Here is a 21,068-nt window from a genome sequence, read left to right on the forward strand (position 1 = left end):
GTGCTTGTGGGCTGGGGGACCAATCGCCGGGGCCTCTGGCAACGTGGGTCCGCGGGGACCCTGCTCGCCGGTAGCTTCAGAGCTCTGCAGACATTCCCGATATGTGGTTGGTGCCAAAATAAAATCGTTCGCGGGGCACGAGTGGCGTTGTACAGTACAAGGCGCGTTGTGATTCCAGTCGGAAGAAAAGTCCTAAAATTAGACTAAACGTTGGGTTTAGAGTTCCTGCTTTGTGCAAGGACTGCGCTGGACAGGACGAAGTCCCCGACCGGAGTCCTCCACCAGGGAGCGTGACTCGTGACAGGATGAACACGCGGCCCACACTGCACCGCGTGGGATCCAGATAAGGTCCAGCCGGGCTTTGTGCCGGGAGCGGGCTGCAGCGCCGCCTCCTAACTAAGATGTCAGCACGTGGCGCGGGGTCCGCCTGCGTGGCGAGTGAGAGCTGGGCCCTCAGATCACAGAGCCCCCAGGCACAGAAGACCCAGGAGGAGAGCGCGGTCCAGGTCAGGGCCCCGTGCTCAGGCTTCCCCCTCCTCTCCGCCAGGGCCCCCACACGGTACCGGGCGGGGGTGGGGGGCGCTTCCCTCCTGCTGCTCTGGCTGTCCTGTCTTCTTAGCGCCGCCGCCAGCCTCCCCTAGTTTCTGTAGTTGCTTGTGTGCTGTCGCCCTGCGGCTGCGCCTGTTCACCGCAGAACTGCAGCGGCAGCCCCTCGCCCGCTCCGTCCACCCGTGCTCCGGGCCGTCTTCCTGGCTCCTCACCGCTCCTCCTCGTAGTCCTGGTTTTAAATTCCTTTTTGTCGTCTTCTGGAAAAGCTGTAGCTGGCGAGGAGGGTCTTTGAGCCCAGAACTGATGTCACTGCTTTACACGTGTGGCTTGAAGGAGCGCAGAATTAGGTGAGACTAACTTCCCTCCTAAGAGTCCCACGCCTCGTGATGCGCTCTACGTTTCGTGTAGCCTTTTGGAGCCGTGTCCCATTATTCTTCCTAAATTCAGCTGTAAAATTTGCAATATTTCTTTCATTAATGAAGCCCTTCCTTGCTCAGGACTATTCCTTGTGCACTTGGCCCCTTCGTCCCCAGTGTAGAACTTTGCCCCCAGTAAACTTTGGATTCCAGTCCCCTAGGCTGTTGGGACCTTTTTGTATCCCGATTCTGTAATCAGCATATATCGGTTTTTCTATCCAGTTTTGTACCCTCCCTAAGTTTTTATAAACATGCCATGAAGACAGCACTAATGATAAGACAGAGTCCTTTCTCCACGGAACTTGCATCCAGAATCCGACACAAGGGAGTCTGGAAAGTGACACGTTTTAACCGTGAGCCTCTGTGACAGAGGAAGGCTCGTAGAGGCCATAGGATGGATGCTCAGTGCCTGTTGGCTCCGTCATATGCAGAGATGTGGGTTTAAAAAAGATTGCTCTGCCCACCAAACACCATTGAAACAGATATGAATGGAGAATCACTGGTGCCCCGCCCCCACCAGGCACCATGCTCGCATACCCATCTACGTCAGTGCTTCTAGAACTAGTACCTTTATCCTTATTATTTGACATATGGTCATTGGAAATACATCGTAGGGCACTGTTGTGTGCCAGGCGTGGAAGATGGGCGCTCCGCCCTCTTTGAACCTCCATGTGGACAGAAAGACTAGTACAGCGTGGTGCCCGATTGTCCTGAGCAGGAAAGTATGACATGTAGGACGGCACCTAGCCAGGGTTTTAGTCACAAGGGGTTGGGGGTGCACAGACCTTGGGTCAGAGTGCAGAGGAGTGTCTTGTGGGGGGGCCTGCGCCCGGGGAGGGCGGCATGCATGAGCAGCATGAAGATGTTTAGAGGGGTCTGTGGTGGGGTAAGCGGTGGGGTGACAGGAAGGCCACACAGAGAGAAGCTGGAGAGGGGCCACAGCCTCTCAGGCCCCTGGAGGAGCCCAGTTGTGGCCGGAGGTTTCCGAGAGGTTGGTGAGACGTTTTACAGATTGAATGATCAAACTTACTTGTAGAATCGTTCCAGCTACAAAATAAAGTGGGAAGCAGAGCTGACGAGGAAGAGCCAAGCTCGGCCAGTGTCTTGATGGTGATAGTGGCCTGGACTGGGACGGTGGCGGCCAGTGACACAGAGGCGGCAGCAAAGCTTGGAAACCGGGTGTGGACGCAAGGACGAAAGCTGAGCACAGGGTCAGAGCTCTGGCCAGCGGGCCGGCAAGCACGTCACTCACCGACTCACCCTGGAGCACAGCGGGCTGCATCCGCCCCGTGGAGAAGTGGCAGAGGATGGTTGTAGAAGCCGGTCCCGGCCACAGCTTGGGCAAGAGGCACAGCTGTGGGAGCATGGCAGAGGAGAGGCCAAGGTCAGGAGAGGTTTTGTTCAGACGGTAGAGCTCAGAGCCTGTTAAAGGAGCCAGTAGAGAGGGAGAATAGACGGAAAGGGAGGAGCTCCCTGTGTCCAGCCGGGAGGAGGCGGATGTCTGTGACCAGAGGGTGACAGACGCCTTCCGGGACTCTTTTTCTCTGAGAGTATCAAGGAACCCAGCCTCAAGTGCAGACGGGCCGGGCATGGGCACAAGTGTGAACAGAGGCGAGGTTCGCGTTCGCCCACGTAGGAGATTGAGCAGAGGGCTGAGCAGGGGTCCCCAAAGAGCTGCTGGGCAGCATGGGGGACCCGGAGGTCACAGTTTCACAGTAGATGAACATTTGTCTACCCAACGTGTGTTTACTAGGACCCACTGTGCGCCGGGTAGCGCTCTGGTTTTGGGGGACAGCAGCAAACAGAACAGGCAGAACGCTGTCCTGGTGGGGGTGCAGGCTGAGAAGGAGGGCCCAGGCGTGTGGACTGGCCAGCGTGTATGCAGGGTGTTGGTGGTGCAGAGGAAGAAGCCGGGCAGGGGTGCGGGGGGCAGAGACCGTCCTCTCGTGCAGGGCAGCCGGGCACGTGAGCAGCTGTTTGGTCTTCGCTGTAAGCACCAACCGAGCAGCTGGAGGGAAGGAGGGCTGCCTTCCCTTCTGCGTTCAATCCAAACCCCCTGCCCTCCAGACCCCTCCCCGCGCCGGTTGACCCGCCGGATGTGACCTCCACAGCCTCCTGAGGGTCCTCAGCGACACACTCTTACTTCTCTGAGCCGCCGTACCGGGAATCCTGTATGGAGCTCAAGACTGTTGTAGCCTCTGCAGACACGCCTGTGCCCCGAATGGAAGGTCAGACACCCGGTGGGCTGCGGACGGCACTGCGTCCACAAATGTGCCCTTGTCAGCCCCCATTTTTCATATGAATCAACATTTATAGTGAAAACGTTTTATATAAGTTTCCAGATCTGTGGCCCCTTGAAATCCCGGAAGGCCTGACACGTTGGATCCAGACGGCAGCAGTTGGCTCGAGTGGCCGCCTGGGAGGCCTGAGCAAGGCCTCCCCCGCTGAGGCCTGGGCCCCTGGCATGGTCACCCTGCTGTGCGTAGGATCTTTTCACGGGGCCTGTGTACAGAACCGGCTGGCTCTCTGGGCCGTTGGAGTTTGGGACTCCTGTTTCTTTCTAGGACATGACTGACATTGCTAAGTGCTTTTACATGTTATATAAAGAACTTGAAGGGGTGAGGAGAAGCGAGAAAGAAGCAAGAGAACTGATGCCGGAAACGGGAGGATACCGACGTGGAGGCGTCGTGCAGCCTGGGGGCAGAGGGGACGCACTACGTCACAGTGTCTGCACGGCGATTAGCCTCCGAGCAGATATTTGTAGTCTGAGAAGAACCGGTGCTTAAAAATAGCCGTCATGGGCGCCGGGCCGGCTCCGCGAGTAGCCCGTGTGACTCTTGGTCTCAGGGTTGTGAGCTCGAGTCCCATGTGTGGCGTTGCATTTACTTAAGAAAACTACAAACAACAACCACAACAACTGTCCTCTCCCACCCACCCAAGCCCTCTGGGACTCTCACCCCTCCTCACGGGTCACAGTTGGAGTCTCAGTGTCGGTGCCACCTCGTTCTGCTCCGGGTCTTCTGGAAGAGCTCCTGCCGCAGCACGCCCCTGGGCCCTGGGGTCCAACCCTGCTGGAGGCCACACGCGGTGCCTCTGCGCACACCCTCTCCTGTAAGCTCGCGGCCGCGGGCCTCAGTTTGCGGATGGAAAGTGGCTGATGGAGGGCGCGTGCGTGGTGAGGTCCCGGGTGTGCGTACCCGCCTTGCCCGCTGCCGTTCCTGCGACCCTGGGTCTGAAACGACCCACGGATGTTGGAACCGTGTCGCGTTAGGGATTTTTCCCCTCTGGTGTGTGATTACCCTTAGGACTACTTTTACCAGGTGTCGGAGACAGACTGAGAGCTCTGCCCCGATAAGGATGCTCTTGCGTAGTATGAAGAGCCCAAATCGTTCTCTTCTGCATGGAAAATATCTGTAGGTGATTTTTCTTTAACAAGTTGCACGTATTATCACCGAGTGGGAAAGAAGGGGAAGGCGCTCCGTGCAACCATAGCGGCGGTTTGCGCATCCCCCGTCTCCCCTGCGGCCGTCAGGGTCGTGGTGCCGGAGCAAGAGCGTGGGAGCCGTGGGGAGCTTGTCGTGCCTGCTAACGGAGACGGACAGGAGGGGAGGCGGCGTCTTCCGTGCAGTCCACCCTCGTGCAGAAACTGCCGGGCTCAGCGGTGGCAACGTGTGACGGGGCTCTGTACCACGCCTGCGCTCACAGCGACGTCTCTCTCCCTCCGGGACTCTGAGCAGCCGCACGGAGTGTGATTCTTGCCCCACGTCACCCGAGGGGCTCACGTCCAGCCTGAAGCAGGCACTCTGCAGTGAGAGCGGAGCTCGGCGCTCTCCAGGGTCACAGGAAACGGAAGCCCGCCGCTCTCCCAGCCTTGCAGACCGAGCTGCTCTTTGAGCCCCTATAGAAGGAGACGGAAGGAGCCGTCACCCTGTCACACCAGCTGCCTCCTAGCGATGACGGCATGCTCCTTCCTTGTGGCGCTCTGCATTCGTCCACGCAAACGTCCGCCCCACGGCCCTCCGGGTGGGGGTCGTGACATCACTGATGGCAGCCGCGGTCACGGCACCCTCCAGGCTGTGAGGAAGCTCATGGCTCGAAGACTTGCCCAGACTGGTTTTCGTAAAGCTTCCGGGCTTCTGCACTCCCAGCAGAGCCATGCCCCTGACTCACTGATGCAGTGCCTGCTCTTTGTAAAGGTCTTTACAGGTGTTCTGTGGTTTGCTCTTGGCCTTGCTGGCTTTACACGGATTTGCACCTGTGTCAGAGCGTGGGTGCTGAGTTGCTGGTCACGATCACTGAAGAGTATTGGCCTGTCCTACAGAGTGTTTCCTCAGTTACACTTCTGTGTATGTCTGGTTTTATAGAAGGAAATGCTATATTTAGGACACTCACGTTTATCCCATCCTTGTTATATGATAGGAATTTGTGTTCCGATGAGCCTGAGGGAAACGGAAGATAATTTAGGAAATGCAGTATAGCTTCATAAACCGGATCGTTTAGATCTGGTTCAAACCCATTCAGGAGATGGAACGCAGTAAGAATCTGGACAAACGTCCCTGTGCCCATCTTTGGCTCAGAGACGGTAAGCTGCCTGCAGTAGACTCGTGAGGCTGTCGGGTCGTGGACGATGGCACACTGCCCGGTGGTGTCGCATGAACATGAGCTGGACACGCAGACCCTGCTGTCGCGTGCCCCAGTGCGGCAGGGAGCGACTGAGTCACCGCAGAGCCAGTCTGTCACTGTGACGCTCACTGGAGGGGTGGCCGAGAGGAAGTGCAAGCATAGCGTTTACTTCTGTTCCTAAGGGAATGAAAGCGGATCCTAAAAATACTCAGCGGCCCGATTAGCACTCTTAGAAATAAATGCTCCGGACACGTAAAAATCAATTTGTAGACAGAGGAGAACATTGAATGTCAATTAATAGAACTTTTGATGAAAAATAAATCCTCACTGAATCTAACAGTGAGAGTGAGGGAGACTGTCAGGGTGAACTTTCCAGTTTCACCGAAACCTTTAGATCGACGCTTTGAAAGGAACTGGGGGCTCAGGGAGTAGAGACCTCCCTGTACGTAGAATTAGTTCAGAGTCCAACAGGGAGGCCGTGATAGACGGGACCGAGCTAAACCAGCAGCACAGCGAGGTCATAAAGTCTTGCTTGGGGCTATGTTTCCGGCAACGATTGGGAGTGAACTAGTCGTGCCATAGGCTGGTCAGCAGCCGGGACTGTGCTGCTAACGTTGCTCTAACTGCAGAATATCTGACCCGGGTTACTGCCTGTTGCCCCAGCCCCGCAGGCGCGCCTCTCCACTGCCCGGGCCCGGCGTTCCAGCAGTGCCGCCCGGGGGATCGCGGCTGCCCCCCGGCAGGTGGGAGACGGCTCCGCCCCAGACACGCTGCACTTCGCACTTCGGTACTTAATCTCCTGACCCTCTGTTTGCTTAATCACTTAGTGTTCCGGCACAAATATTGTAACCAAAGGCAGAGATTGTGTGAGTTACTCATGGAAGAGGCGTATCACCCATCCATCCGATAAACTAAAACTCAGAAGAAAGTGGATGCGGGACTCCTCACAGGTGTGCGGTCGCCCCCAGTCTCTGGAAGAGCAGAAGCTGGCGAGCACTGGCCTTCCTGCAGGCCCCCCACCCCGTCGTCAAACTTTGGTGTAAAAATGATACCAAACACCGGAGCCGCCTGCAGGGACCGCGAGTCCGCAGGTGCTGCCAGAGCTCAGCTGTTCCCACAGCGCCACCTCGGAAGTGGCTCTCCAGGGCCGCTCCCGGCCGCGCACTTCCGATCGAGCGCCACACAGCGGTCACTGAGAGGCGTCATCTGAGCAGTCGGCCTAACGTGGATATGGGACGGGGGTAGGCGGGGAGTTGTGTTCCGTTGGGGTGTCTACTTTCCTGTGTTTTGGGGGGCATGTGAGTGGGGCTGAAGTGGAAGAAGCCGGGCGTGGGAAGCGTCGTCCCGGAGAGGTGGGAGGAGCCGGGCGGCAGTGCACGCCCTGGGGGTGCGCACACAGGTCTTTGCCGGCCGGAGGTGCCTTCCGGTTCGAAAGCAATGGACGAGACCGAGACCGGTAAAAACACAGTTGGCTCCCCTGTATATCAGCGAGAACGGGTGCATTTAAAATTTCTATTCGTGCACTCAGAGGAAAACTAAAGAAATGTCCCCTTTCTAGGACCTACCCTCTGTGCTGACCCAGTAAGGCAGACAAGGCTTAGCCCTTCTGAGCCACTCGAGGCCATGTGGCCAGTGAAAAAGGACCATGTTTGTCACCCTCACAGAGTCCCTTGAGTCTAGAAAAGAGGTTTCTTTTTTTTTTTTTTTTAAATGTTTTATTTATTTCCAGGAGAGAGAGAGAGAGACAGCGTGAGCAGGGGAGGGTCAGAGAGAGAGGGAGTCACAGACTCAGAAACAGGCTCCAGGCTCCGAGCTGGCAGTCAGCACAGAGCCCGACGTGGGGCTCGAACCCACGAACCGCGAGATCATGACCTAAGCGAAAGTCGGTCGCTTAACCGACTAAGCCACCCAGGCGCCCCTAGAAAAGAGGTTTCAAATAAAATGCTCTTGAAACGAGGCGTTCTGGAAAGTAGGATACTTTACTATCCGGCTGAGTGAAACTCTCCTGTAGAAAAGCTCCACTATGTGAACATCTGTCTCAATTTCAAATATGAAAAATTAATTCTTGCCATAGCTACCAGTTCTTCGCTGTCCCTCCGTAAGCCGGTAGCGAACCAAGCATTGGAATAAATGTTCGGTCAGCATGACGGCCATCGGTGTGAACAAAATCCCATCTCATTAACATTTAAGTCGGTACCTGAAAACGCCAAGCACGTAGCCAGCACTCAGATGCTCAGCCAGTGGAATTTGGTCTTTTATCTTTCCTTCATTTAATTATAATTGGCCATTTTCTTTTTTTTTTTTTTTAATTACTGTTTGAGAGAGAACGTGCACATGCTGGAGAGAGCGACAGACGGAGAGAGAAAGAGCGCACGAGGGCACCTTAAGCAGTTCCAGGCTTGGCTCCATGCTTGGCTCGGAGCCTGACACGGGGCTCAATCCCACGACCCTGGGAGCATGACCTGAGCTGAAATCAAGTCAGACGCTCAACGGACTGAGCCACCCAGGCGCCCCTAACGGGCCATTTTCTAACTGCTCCTTTCTCCCCTTGTTGGACCACCTGTCACACTCGAAACTATCCAGGCAGTACCCATGGAACAAGCTAGAATTGGTTTGTTACGTCACAAAAGAAAGAATGCGCTCAGTGGACTTCACTGTCTGGAGTGCTCACGGCGAGGGTCATGGGTTGGGCGGAGTGTTTCCACGGCGGTTCTATTTCCTGGCCTTTCAGCGGCTTTGTGTTCGTCTTTCTCCCCATCTTCTGCATGTGTGCCACACGCACTTTGTTCTCTCCGTTCTGACAAAGGCTGCGCACTTAAAATTGAGTGAAGACTACGTATTCTAGTGGCATTTCCCTGTTACTGTTCTTCAGTCCCGATACTGTATTTGTTCATTTGAAGAAGGGAGATGATAATTCCCAAACCCCACAGTACAGAAACATTTTTGTCAAAAGCAGTAGCATTTGAAGGACCATTTTGGAAAATTTAGCATCAGTGTTTCAAACGCAAGGTGGAAATTGAGTCTGCCTCATTAAGCCCATCTTTAAAAGAACCTCTATGAAATTGTTAACAAAAAGTGTTCCAGAATTCACTCCAGCAGTAAGCACCGAACGGTGGAGACCATGTTAGTAGTATGTACTTCAAATTCTTTTCTGTCTCCTGAGAGTGTTTGCATTGTATCAGTTTGCTAGCGTGCCGCAAGGTCGTAGCATCTTTCTCCAGGGGCCCCCGAGCGTCCGCGGTGCACACGTTCTGTACGCAGTAGTGCGGCAGCGTAGGTCAGGTACCTCCTTGCCAGGGACCAGCTTGAGATGGAGATGCTGTTGGGGAGACCTTTTTTGCGAACTAGTCCCCTGTCTCACTAGCTGGCATCACTGAAATAAAGTCCTTTCTTATTTGACCACTAAAAGAAAAAAAAGGAAAGAAGGAAATGAAATACCGTTCTCTTGATGTGAGGGTAAACACTCATTCTTCCATTTGTAAGATTTTGAAACTTTGCCTGCATATAGACATGCTCTGTAGACCTTTCCGCTGCTTCAAGAGGAACTGAAAACTCTTCAATTACGTACTTAAGTAATTTGTCATAGTGCCTTTCAAAGAGATGGAAGTATAAGGATGACAAGTATTAAATGAGTTTGTTATTTAATTACCTGCAATAAATCAGTATTTTTACAGCTGATTGCCCTTTAGCAACACCTAAATTATTTTATCTTCCTAAAACATCCACAATTTTTGTCAGCTATGTTAATTTTCCTGATTTAATTTTGTCCCTTCAATTTATAAAACTACTTCTCCCAATATACATTATTGTTTTGGTGTAATTATGGGGAATAGTGTGGTTACCAGTTGCTGACAAGAACTGATTAGGGCTAACTTCCCTGTTATTGGCAATAATTTACATAATATATTGCTCAGCAAGGAGCTTGTAATTTAAAATGATTCCTAGGTTGCATGGCCTTTCGTCATTAATCAGTATTACAGCATCTTATTAGAGTAAAGCGCATCAAGGGGGCTGATTCCATACTGTTTTTAGTCAGAAAATACATTTCATAATTGATAATATCCATATGGCAACCAAATAATCTAAAATTTACAGGTAGCAATTTGTACTGTATGCTTTCTATTCTTTAGTTAGTATTTAAAATGGTCACGTTTTCCATCTCTGAAAAACTGTGTCCATTTGAAAATTAACGGCTGATGTGAGCTGTCAAGGTGGTGACCAGGAGTTTCGAGCAAGCTGCTAGGCAGAGGCAGAATGAAGTATGGGTTGATTTGGAAAAATAAAGTTTATGTCTGTAACATGAACTGTTTTTCTGGGTGGCTCCGTCAGTTAAGCACCCAACTGTCAATTTTGGCTCAGGTCATGATCTCCCGATTCGTGAGATCGAGCCCTGTGTCTGGCTCTGTGTTGACAGCGAGGAGGCCGCTCGAGATTCTCTCTCTCCATCTCTCTGCTTCCCCCCTCCCCCTACGCGCGCGCTCACACACAACACGTACGCACACTCTCTCTAAATCAATAAACTTTAAAAAATAAAATGTTTATCTCACTGAAGTGTGAAGAGAGTGGTGAGATCCTTCTGGCCCTGTGACCCTTCTGTGCCTGTAGAGAGCAGTGCCTCGGCCTTTGGGAATCCGTAGGGACCCGCAGGGTGAAGGATAAAGGAGGAACTCCCCGCACCCCTGCAGCCAGCGTGCCCGCCCCCCGGGAGTGCCCAGACTTTCTCTGATTACGTTCTCTGCACGGGTTTCAGCTGCCGCCCTCTCATTCCTCGGCCCACAACCGTGTCTCCGATGGTTGGTCCAAAGACAAGCAAGTTACATATTTGCAACTCCGAAGTTTGTCTTATAAGAGAATAATGTAACATAAAATTTGTTTTCGGTTGTTACGTATAATACTGGACATGAAAAAGCTATTTCTTAAACATTAGCTTTTTAACTCTTGTTTTGAACCCTGTTGCACTGCGGATGCTGAGGTCAGTGGCCTCCAATGTTTAAGGGACTCTTGATTGTGAGTGGATGGGGGCGGGAGTGCATTTAAAAAGGGGGACTGCGATTTTAAAAAGCAAAACAAACCTAATTAGATGAGATACTGCCTCCTCTCCACTCTTCCCTGACAGCCATCCTAAAGATAGAGCAACTCGAAATTATTTTGAGCTTGAAACTGCCTCTTCTATTTCTTCTCTGTTTCACTTTTATTATGTTCTCCCTTGGGCGGTGCCCTTTTCAGTCTCCTCGGGCTGGGGAGAGATGCCTAACGTCCATCCGAAGGCCGAGAGCTCTTGGGGAGAGCCATCCTCCCCCTCTGCCCTGGTCGACAACGGCACCGCGGCGTGGGGCAAGCCGCCCAGCAGCGGCAGCGGATGGGGGGACCAGCCCGCAGAGCCGCCCGTGACCTTCGGGAGAGCCGGCGCCCCCACTGCCGCCCCGGCCCTGTGCAAACCAGGTGAGCACGACCCGGCACTTTAGAAATGGCTCAGGGTATTTGATTTAGAGGAATACTACTTTGCAGCAGATTTTAAGAATTAATGTTTTAGGATACCTTTCTCATTTTATTTATACTTTAAAACTAAAGTATACACAGACACAGAGGAGCTCTTAACAGAAGCCCATGCGCTCCTTTCTTTACAAAATTAACTACCAGGATCCATACCATATGCACATCTGCCGGATGCCATCAGTGGTGTCTACACGGCAGCAGTAACCCCCGCGCCTCCTGTCCTCAGCAGTTCACACGCGCTGGCTCACGGGCCACACAGATGAGGAAGGTGCACCGTGTCTCCTTTCTGAGAGCAGGTTGGAGGCCGATACGACTTCGCAGCAGTCAGGCCCTTCCGCCGCCTTCTGTCGTGTGAGCACCGTTCTGCTCTGGGGCTCCAGGCGCACGCTTTCTTCTTTTTTTGTTTGTTTGTTTTTGAAGAAAAGAAAAATTATTCTGCACTTCCCTCACATTATCTGAAAGCGTAATAAGCACCCACGTACCACGTACGTTCTCACACTCGTCCAGATCACGTGTACAGAGTGCGATTCTGACGCGTGGGGGTTCTGCAGCGCGTTGCGTGTGACATTAGCGTGAAACTAAGCGTGTGATCGAGGTCCCGTATTAAGATCCGTCGTTCATGTGGCTGCAAGAGCTTCATATTTTCTTTGGCCAAAACCTGTTAGATCTTAAAATGCAACTTTATTTTTATATTTTTACTGTCATATTTTACATTCATTTTGTGTTTGTTAACTTAGCTAACACTGGATAGCGTACTCTCTGTATCCACCATTCTGCTGGCTTACTTATTCCGTTCCTATAACTTCTCAGTGCAAACCTAAAAGATAGGGCAGTCCTCAGATTCACCCGCCAGCCTGAGCCAGTGTATTTGTTTCTATAATTTGTCCCGGAGGCACCGGTATATACGCATCTGCCTTGTAGAAGCAGCATATCCTCGTGGTCTTACAGACCCCCACTAACTGTACTGTCACTTTGGCCTTCTCCCAGGAAGTGAAAATTCGGGGTAACTTTTGTACCAGAAATCACTTTGTATCTTAAAAAGGTAGAAAAAATAACATCCTGAAATCCGAACTCAGTAGTCAGCTTGTGGCTCCTTCCGCCTACGGCCTCAACCATCTCCATCTGGTGATTCTGGGAGTATCTCCCGGCAGCTTGTCAGACACAGACTGTCGGGCCCACCCCCAGACCTGTGCGCTCCCCGTGGTCCCCAGGTGACTCGGGCCTGCTCACGTGGGAAGGGCACAGGCCCCCAGCCCGCTGCAGGTTCAGAAAGTGAGTGGCGGATGGGGATGTTTTCCGGGACTCTGCATTTACCAGCCATCTCATGCCGTGCAGACATTGCCACCGTCTCCTGGGGCCCCCAGGATTCACTGTTCGAAAGCCCATGCATCAGAATGACCTGTAGCCAGTTACGCAGGCGGTAACAGCACAGACCACACACAACTGCAGTGGGAAGGAAAAAGTGTGCGCACGTTTGCGTATGTATTCTGTAGCTCACACAGGAAACTCAGCTCTTCGGTCTCAGGGAGATGAAGTAGTGAAGAGGTAGCTCCCAGTGCACCCCTTGCGTCCCACCTCCCCCTAAATGTCGCTGTAATGCAGCCCTGTCTCCCTTAGGGAGGGTGAGTTTGTGAACTTGATGTCTGCTCTCCTTCTAGCTTCGAAATCTATGCAAGAAGGCTGGGGCAGCGGCGGGGACGACGTCAGCCTCAGCGCCAGTCAGTGGGAAGACGAGGAAGGGGGCGTGTGGAACGCCGCTTCCCAGGAAAGCACCTCCTCCTGCAGCTCCTGGGGGAGCGCCCCCAAAAAAGGACTCCCAAAGGTGAGTGCGGCGCCAAAGAAAAGAAACTCTCTAAATCACCAGTACTTAAACATACATTCAGGGTGGAGGTGGTATCCAGTTACTGGGGACGGGTAGACGGGGAGGTCTCTGAGCGCCCTGGGGATCCAGACACAGCCCAGCATGGCTGTCACAGCAGCGCAGAGGCAGAGACAGTCGTGAGAATCCAGCTGCTTCCAAGAAGCCAGACGGTAGAGAGGTTTGCAAGCGTGTACAGCGGCGCTGCTCTCCCCCCACTAAAGGATTTTGGTTTTTAGAAAATACAGTTTTCCACTGAAACAGTGTTATTGATGTTAACTTATAATGGGCTTGTTACTGTACTTTTTAAACAAATTATTTAGTGTATTTTTTAAATTCCTTATACAATAAGTATGAATACAACCCCTACCAACAGAATTTCTTTGGAATCCTCAATCTTGGGGCATCTGACTTTGGCTCAGGTCATGATCTCACTGTCTGTGGGTTCAATCCCACATAGCACTCTGTGCTGACAGCTCGGACCCTCAAACCTGCTTTGGAGTCTGTGTCTCCCTCTCTCTCTGCCCTGCCACTCTTGCTCTCTGTCTGTCTCTCTCAAAAGTAAAAAAGAAACATTAAAAAAATAAAAAAAGAATCCTCAGTCTTTAAGACAGGGTAATGGGATTGGTCCTGAGACCATTAAGTGTGAGAACTCCTAAGGTAGGTCAGTAAGTGGTTTTGCAATAAACTGGCAGCCATTTGGAAAACATCGAAGTGAGATCCACAACTCCTGTACGCACCGAGCTAGATTCCAAGTAGATTACAAATGTAAATATGAGAAATACAAATGTAGAAATGTGAAAGAATTCTAAAAACTATCTTAGAGCAGGAGTGGCCTTTCTAACTATGACCAAACTCTCAAAGTCATCAAATGAAAGACCTATAAACTTCAGTAAAACCACGCATGACAGAGGCACCTGGGTGGCTCAGTAGGTTAAGCATCTGACTTCAGCTCAGGTCATGATCTCTTGGTCCATGGGTTTGAGCCCCGCGTCGGGCTCTGTGCTGATGGCTCAGAGCCTGGAGCCTCCTTCCGATTCTGTGTCTCCTTCTCCCGCTGCCCCTCCCCCACTCGTTCTCATTTTCTCTCTGTCTCTCTCTCCGTCTCAGAGATAACTAAACATTTTTTAAAAAGTGCATGATAGAAAATACCATAAAATCAAAAGACAACAAGCTGGAACAAGTATTTGGATCACACCACGCAGAGGGCTGATCTCCCTGATGCACATACAAAGAAAGGTCCCACAGACTGACTTTTTTTTTTTTTTTTATCAATGAGTAACCCACTGGGAAAATGAGCAAAGAATATAAATAGATGATCCCTAGAAAATAAATACTAATGGCTCTTAAACTCCTGAAGGGACATTCAGCCTGACCTACGGCAAGAGTTAAAATGACACTAAGAGATGCCGTTTCTCACCTCTCAGACCAGCAGAGTCCCCGGCGTTGAGTGAGCAGGTTGGGGCGCCTGGCTGGCTCAGGTCATGGGAAAAGCAGCCCTCTCCCCCGTTGCAGGCAGGAATCTAAGCCAGCGGGACCCGCGGGGATGGCGGTCTGCATCGTCTGTCACAGTTTCAGAGGCGCCAGCTCGGGATATGGCGCTTCCACTCGTCACGGGTGCCGCAGGAGGCGCTGCCCGCCGTTCCCTACTGTGGCATTTCTGTAGGGACAGAGTGTGGGTTCATGTACGGTGACGGGGTAACTAAGTGACCCCACATCCATGCTGGGGAAAGCCGGACAGATTTTTATAAAGAAGTCCTGTCTGTATTCGTGTGGAAAGATCACCAGAATATGCTGGCAAATGAAACGGCAAAGGCCAGAACAGGGTGCGTGACACACACGCCGTGGGGCGGGGAGGGGTGTGCGCGCCCGCGTGCTGGAGACGGGTTTCCTCTGAGAGCAGGAAGGAAGACGGCACCGCTGTGTGCGGACCCTTTCATCTCCGTCCGAATCCCGTGAAGGTGGTATCTGTTCGAAAAAATTAATTTAACAAAGCATTTAATTAGCAGTAAGCAGAACCCAGAAACCGAAATCCGGGCTCACTTCATTAGAAGTAGAAGTGATTGCAGACGTCAGAGAGGAGGCTTTCTACAGCTGGGCTGGCAGATAATCCAGTTAATGACGGGACCAGAAATACCCAAGTGGTAAATCAAAGTCCTGTGGGATCTTAGCACCTCTGGCCCTGCCAGCGGCTCCCGGCGGCTCCAAATACGCGCGCCGCCTCAAGAAAGAGCGCCTGTCCGCTGGTGTGCAGCTGCCACCGGCCCTGCCCTGTCGGGAGGGACCCCCGCCCTGTAGGGAGGGACCCCACTCTGTAGGGAGGGACCCCCGCCCTGTAGGTAGGGACCCCACTCTGTAGGGAGGGACCCCCGCCCTGTAGGGAGGGACCCCCCCGTAGGTAGGGACCCCCGCCCTGTAGGTAGGGACCACCCCCTGTAGGTAGGGACCCCCCCCATAGGTAGGGACCCCCGCCCCGTAGGTAGGGACCACCCCCTGTAGGTAGCCTCGGCTCCGGTTCCACAGGCCCTGGGAAGAGTGATCTTAGAGGAGGTTGCTTTTCTCCCGTGTGAGTGCAGGGTTCGAAGCTGTGCTGTTGCTGGAAGAGAAGGGAAACCGCTGAGGAAATTTAACATCCTCGACCGGCCTGTGTGGGCGGCCCTGTGCTCCCCTCCTCCGCTCCTCCCCTCCCCTCCTCTCCCCCCCTCCACTGCCCCATGCTCCCCTCTTTCCCTCCCCTCCTCCGCTCCCCGCTTCCACTTCCTTCTTCCTCCTCTCCCCTCCTCCCCTCCTCCACTGCTCTGTGCTCCCCTCCTCCACTGCTCTGTGCTCCCCTCCTCCCCTCCCCTCCTCCCCTCCCCTCTGCTGCCTGTGCTCCCCTCCTCCGCTCCCCTCCTGCTGCCCTGGCTTGCTTTCTGTGATCACCTCTGCTTTTCTCTTATCTTCTCCCTCACAGCTTTGCCCATTTACATCTCCTCCACCCAAGGGCTGCAAGCAGTGAACAGTCAATAAAATTAACAGGCTTTTTGTTCCTTTCATCTTGTTGCCTTTTCATTCCATTGGAATGAACCCCCTGCATTTTGCCATCTTTGACAGTAAAGCTTATAAAAGGGCAGAAAACATGTGATTTTTAGTAAACTTCACATAGTATTAACATAGGGCAACATTCAAAGGAACACTTAGGCTCATTTGGTAATGGAAGTGGCACACATTTGTGATGAACTAAATTAATTCTCTGGGGAAGAAAAATAATTATCTTGCTTTTTTAAAGCCCATAAGTCACACGCATGCCCACTTGCGAACGCGCCAAGCAGCGTTCCGTAGCACTGGCCACGAAGCAGAGTCTGGGGCTCTGGAGCGCCGCCCATCGGCGTAGCACGGACAGCTTCTCTGGCTTTAAGTCTCTGTGAACTCTAGGGCCCCCGTGTGTAGCAGAAACGCATTAACCCGTGACCCCACTTTGTTCCAGGGCATGAAAACGCCTGGCAAGCAGGACGAGGCCTGGATCATGAACCGGCTGATCAAACAACTCACAGACATGGGCTTCCCGGTGACTGGAGTCTTATTTTACTGCTTCCCTCCGCGTGTGCTGCCATGCATGGCCCCCATCGTGTCCTGCCCGCGTTTGTCACACGTAACAAGGAAGACTTTGGAGGGAGGAGAGTGTTCATGCGGCCTAACTCGTAAATCCCCCTTTTACATGAGTGCTTCTGTTTAGGGACCATTGCTTCGAGGCCCAGCAGGCGTCCACACCATTCCTACCAAGTGAGGTGTGCAAGCCTCCTGGAGTAAAAGGAGCCGCGCAACTTGGCTTCTACAGTCTTGTATTTTCCTTTAAATTACAGTTAAAAGTGAATCTTCATTAGTTTATGCAGTGATTGACAGAGATCACGAGAGAAGACTTGGTATAAAGGACTAGAGCTCTGGGTCCAGAAGAGTCCAAACCCGTGGAGTGCCTGCGCCTTGGGTCACACGCAGGGAGAGTTCAGGCTGCAGGGCCCCCGGACGCGTGCCGTGATGCGCTCCGTTGCGGAGGTTGCACGCAGGCGTTCAGATAGTGAGGACTGTCCCGTGCCTGCCATGTCTTCCCTTCAAGCGTCTTCTTTCCAGATGGTTACTCAAGTGAACGTTTGTCTTTGATTTCTCTGGGTGGCCCTAAAGAACGCGGCCAGAGCCGCCTAGTCTAGAAGCGACATGCCTCACATCAGGCACAGGCGCTGTGTCACCGGGCAGGGCGCAGACCCGGGGGTGCCTCAGCCCCTTCCCACGTGACAGTGCAGGCGGGACACTGGAGGCCCCGTTGCCATCGTGGCAGTCGCGCAGTGACACACATCTGTCCCACTCGTAGGGACAGTTACCAGCATGAATCTGCTTGTTTGGGTGGTTTTCACACTTCTTGGTGAAAAGTCGTTGATGGCAGAGCCCAGAGTCCGCAAGGTAGAGAGTGGAGCCCTGAGCGCTGAGCTCCCGCTGTGAATTTCCCAAAGTCGTTCTGCCACCTTTCACCTTTGCAGAACTGTTGCTACTCATTGTCGTACAGAGTCTATGACAAGAGTCCACGAACTGCATACATTTTGTTTTTAAAGTGTCAGATACAAGTGCTTTAGACGTCAGTTCGATACGTGTTCTTGAATTCTAAGTGCCTTTTACTTAGAAGACGTTTGTCTCTAGCCTCAACGATGAAGAGAAGTATTTCTGGTTCCAAAAGCTAGTAAAATTATGTCAACAATAATCATTTCTCTAGGCTAATAGCAGTAGAATTCTTTACTAGCTTTTCCATTACTGTGAAAGCATAATCCTAATTAAAACTCTGTTTCCCACACAGAGAGAGCCAGCTGAAGAGGCCTTGAAGAGCAACAATATGAATCTTGACCAGGCCATGAGTAAGTCATCTGATGCTCGTAGGGTGCCCCGTTTCCAAAGGTTCCAGTTTGTGGAGTCTGGGTTTCCAGAAGCATTTTAGTGTAGTCTCGGGTTGACGATTGACTAGGTGCTGGGTGGACAGGACCAAGCTTCCGCTAGAGAGCAGCCACGCAAGTGCAGGAAGCCCACAGCACGTCTCCGGGGACGAATGGCCAAACCCCACACCGGGGCATGTTTGCTTCCTTCACTTTTCTCTAGTACTTCAACAAAGAGATGAGGTTTTCCCATCTATTTTGAGGGGAGGTCATCGTGACATTCTTAGAGAAAGGCACCAGGACCACAGGCCAGATGTCATTCGACACTGGCTGAGCGCATTCTTCACAGTGGGCCCCAGGACGGGCCTGCTCTCCGAGCCGGTGGAGTACTTTCTGGTGAGAGAGGAGATTCGCCTCTGGGAACAGGCAGCCCTCATGGTGGAGCTGCTTAAAAACAGATAAGTAGAATAAGAACACTATGGCTGGGTTTTAGAATAGTTTATTAAACTCTTTTCTTTAATGTTTATTTTTTTTTGTTTTGAGAGAGAGAGAGAGAGAGAGAGGGTGCGCGGGCACGCACAAGATGGGGAGGGGCGAAGAAAGGGAGGAGAGAACCAAAGCGGGCTTCGCGCTGTCGGCACAGAGCCCGGTGCAGGGCTCGATCTCACAAACCATGAGATCATGACCTGAGCTGAAATCAAGAGTTGGACACTCAACCAACTGAGCCCCCCAGGCTCCCCTAGAGTGGTCTATTAAACTGTTAACCAAAGCACAAAGGGCACAGAAAAAGAGGATTAAACATAACTATACCTATTACAACTTGGTAACAAAGTCACAGCACAAAAAGAGATAATCTGTGACATCAAAAATATAAGGGGGACGGGGCGCCTGGGTGGCTCAGTCAGTTAAGCATCCAACTTCAGCTCAGGTCATGATCTCGTGGTTCGTGGGTTCAAGCCCCACGTCGGGCTCTGTGCTGACAGAGAGCCTGCTTCAGATTCTGTGTCTCCCCTTCTGTCTGCCACACTCTCATGTGCTTGCTCTCTCACTTTCTCTCTCAAAAATAAGTAAACGTTAAAAAATGTTTTTAATTACAAAAATTAAAAATAAATAAGGCCACAAAACCCAATTCCGTGCTGCCCACAGGAGACTCTTGCAGCTCTAAGAGACATGCAGGCTCACATTGAAAGGATGGAAAATGATATTCCAAGCAAACAGAAACAGGAAGAAGGCGAGCACAGCTAGGCTCAGTATCAGACATAATAGACTGGAAGCCAAAAAGGGTGACTGGAGTTCAAGAAGGTCATTATATGCTGACAGAGGGGTTAATACATCAAGAAGATGTAAGTAAGGTTGTAAATATATCCATTCCCAACACCTGACCATCAAAATACATTAAGTAATTAATCACAGATCATCAACAGATCGTAATTATAGAGGACTTCAGATACCCCACTGTTAACCATGGATAGATCATCCAGACTGGAAATCAACAAGGAGAAATGGAATTGAACCACGCTTCAGAGCAAATGGACCTAAAAGACATACACAGAACATTCCATCCAGCAGCAGCAGAACATACGTGTTTTTCAGGCACACATGGAACATGCCCCAGGGTAGGTCCTGATGGGCCACAAAACCATCTTCAGGGTTGTTTGGGGTTTTTTCTCTTTTTTTCCATTTTTTAAAATCTTTTTGAGAGAGAGCACGAGCAGGAGAGGGGTTGGCAGGGGGAGAGACAGAGAGAGAGAGAGAAAGTCTCAAGCAGGACCCATGCTCAGTGTGGAGCCCAATGTGGGGCTCAGTCTCACAAACATGAGATCATGACCTGAGCCGAAATCAAGAGACGCTTAACCAACTGAGCCACCCAGAAGCCCCCAAAACTATTCTTACTTTTAAGAAGTTTGAAGTTATGCCAACCATCTTCCTCAACATGAGGAAAGTGAAAAGATCCATAAATATATGGAAACTAAATATGCTTCTAAATAGCCATTGGGTCAAAGAAGAAATTTAAAGGTAAGTAAAAAATTATCCAAAAACAAATGAAAATGATAACATATCAAATACGGTGGGAAGCAGCAAAAGCATTTGTGAAAGGAAAGCTTATTAGAGCAGTAAACACAGATATTAAGAAATTTAAAAAGAACTCAAATAACCTAATTTCACACCTCAAAACTAGAAAGAGAAGAACATGTTAAGCCCAAAGTTAGCAGAAGGAAGGAAATAATAAGGATCAGAACAGAAATAATAAAATAGAGACTAGAAAACAGTAAAAAGGATTTATGAAACTAACATCTAATTCTTCAAAAAGATAAACAAAGTAGACAAACCTTTAGCTAGACATAAGAAAAAAAGAAAGAAGACTCAAAGAAATGAAAGAGAAGATGCTACAACTGATAACCACTGAAATACATGGAATCCTAAGAGGTACCATGAACAATTCTATGCCAACAAGTTAAATGACTTAGAAGAAATGAATACATTTCTAGAAACAACTTACCAAGACTGAATCAGGAAGAAATAGAAAATCTGAATAGACCAGTAATGAGTTATGAGATTGAGTCAGTTATCAAAACACAGTAAACTTCAGGACCAGATGACTTCACTGACAGAAATTCTACCAAATATTGAAGAAGAATTAACATCAGTTCGCAGACTCTTCCAAACATCAAGGAAAAGGGAATACTCCCAGATTTGTTCTATGAGGCCAGCAATACTTTGATACCAAAACCTAATAAGGATATCACAAGAAAACCACAGACCAATACCCCGATGAATGAACATGCAAAAATTCTCAACAAAATGTTAGCCAACTGAGTTCAACAACACAGGAATAGGACTATATTCCATGACCAAGTGGCATTAATACCTAGGATGCAAGGCTGGTTCAGCCTACATCATTTATTGTGGTAGATCAATAAATGTGATCTATCACATCAATAAAACAAAAGATAAAATTCATGTGATCATCTCAATAGATGCAGAAGAAATATTTGACAAAATACAGCATCCTTTCATGATCTGGGGGAAAAAATAAAAACCTTAAGCAGACTGGATATAGAAGGAACACACCTCAAGATAATAAAGGCTGTACACAACAGACCCACAGCTAACATTTTACTCAGTAGAGGGAAATTGAAAGTGTTCCTCTAAGATCAGGAACAGGGCAAGGATGCTGACTCTTGCCACTTCTATTCAATAAAGTACTAAAAGTCCTGGCCAAGGCAGTTA

General features: G+C 50.8%; 1 protein-coding gene across 4 annotated transcripts in view; it reads left to right on the forward strand.

The window, feature by feature from the left end:
• Positions 1-21,068, forward strand: part of TNRC6C (trinucleotide repeat containing adaptor 6C) — an 88,633-nt gene that overhangs the window by 42,194 nt on the left and 25,371 nt on the right. For 3 of the 4 annotated variants that reach the window (XM_039226593.1, XM_039226597.1, XM_039226595.1), the window contains 4 exons: positions 10,815-11,030; positions 12,743-12,906; positions 16,409-16,489; positions 17,765-17,822. In XM_039226593.1, coding sequence (XP_039082524.1) covers positions 10,815-11,030; positions 12,743-12,906; positions 16,409-16,489; positions 17,765-17,822 — 519 coding nt within the window. The remainder of the gene's footprint in view (positions 1-10,814; positions 11,031-12,742; positions 12,907-16,408; positions 16,490-17,764; positions 17,823-21,068) is intronic. The other variant, XM_039226596.1, reaches the window with a different exon arrangement.

This window comes from Hyaena hyaena, unplaced genomic scaffold, assembly GCF_003009895.1.
Source record: "Hyaena hyaena isolate Hyena2069 unplaced genomic scaffold, ASM300989v1 scaffold_21, whole genome shotgun sequence".
Lineage (NCBI taxonomy): Eukaryota > Metazoa > Chordata > Mammalia > Carnivora > Hyaenidae > Hyaena > Hyaena hyaena.